Here is a 921-nt window from a genome sequence, read left to right as displayed (position 1 = left end):
ATGGAGAGCAACGCGTCCTCTGGAAACTGCACCAGTCCCCAGATGTCCTTCCAGTCCACTCTGTATGCAACCACCTACACCCTCATATTCATCCCTGGCCTCCTAGCCAACAGTGCTGCCCTCTGGGTCTTGTGCCGCTTCATCAGCAAGAAGAGCAAAGCCGTCATCTTCATGATCAACCTGGCGGTGGCTGATCTGGCGCATGTCCTCTCGTTGCCCTTGCGCATGTATTACTACATAAACCACACATGGCCCTTTGGAAGTTTTCTTTGCCAGGTGTGCTTCTACCTGAAGTATCTCAACATGTATGCCAGCATTTGCTTCCTCACCTGCATCAGCGTCCAGCGGTACCTCTTCCTCCTCCATCCCTTCAAAGCCAAGGACTGGAAGCGGCGGTATGACGTAGCCATCAGCGCCACTGTTTGGCTCTTCGTGGGGGCAGCGTGCTTGCCCCTGCTCATAGTGAGGAGCCCAGCCTTGTCTAACAGCACAAACACGTGCTTCTCAGACCTGGGGGTTAAGCAGCTGAGCCCAGGAGCCTCCATCGCGCTGGTGACAGTGGCAGAGCTGTTTGGGTTTGTGATCCCCTTTGGCATCATTGCCTGCTGCACTTGGAAGATGCGGCAGTCCCTGCGGGAGTGTCCGACGCAGCTGCAGAACACCAGTGAGAAGCAGAAGGCTTTGCGCATGGTCTTGATGTGCGCGGCTGTCTTCTTCATCTGCTTCACCCCCTACCACATCAACTTCCCGTTCTTCATGATGGTGATAGAGAACATCATCCAGGACTGCGCTGTCCACAGGAGCACACTCCGCTTTCACCCCATCTCCCTCTGCCTGGCGAGCCTCAACTGCTGCTTGGACCCAGTCCTCTACTACTTCATGACCTCTGAATTACAGGACCAGCTGCTGTGCCACATCATG

The 921-nt window shown here is 55.3% G+C and overlaps 1 protein-coding gene across 1 annotated transcript; it reads left to right on the top strand.

The window, feature by feature from the left end:
* LOC104544889 (putative P2Y purinoceptor 10) lies at nucleotides 1-908 on the top strand (the record flags this gene model as incomplete). The annotated part of the gene is made up of 1 exon (XM_010189891.1): nucleotides 1-908. A coding segment is annotated over exon 1 (908 nt), but the record flags the coding sequence as incomplete, so codon positions are not given.
* Between the last annotated feature and the right edge of the window lie 13 nt (nucleotides 909-921).

This window comes from Mesitornis unicolor, unplaced genomic scaffold (assembly GCF_000695765.1).
Source record: "Mesitornis unicolor isolate BGI_N332 unplaced genomic scaffold, ASM69576v1 scaffold948, whole genome shotgun sequence".
In the NCBI taxonomy this organism is placed as follows: domain Eukaryota; kingdom Metazoa; phylum Chordata; class Aves; order Mesitornithiformes; family Mesitornithidae; genus Mesitornis; species Mesitornis unicolor.
Note: the sequence above shows the minus strand (reverse complement) of the source record. Positions and strands in the feature narration are given on the sequence as shown.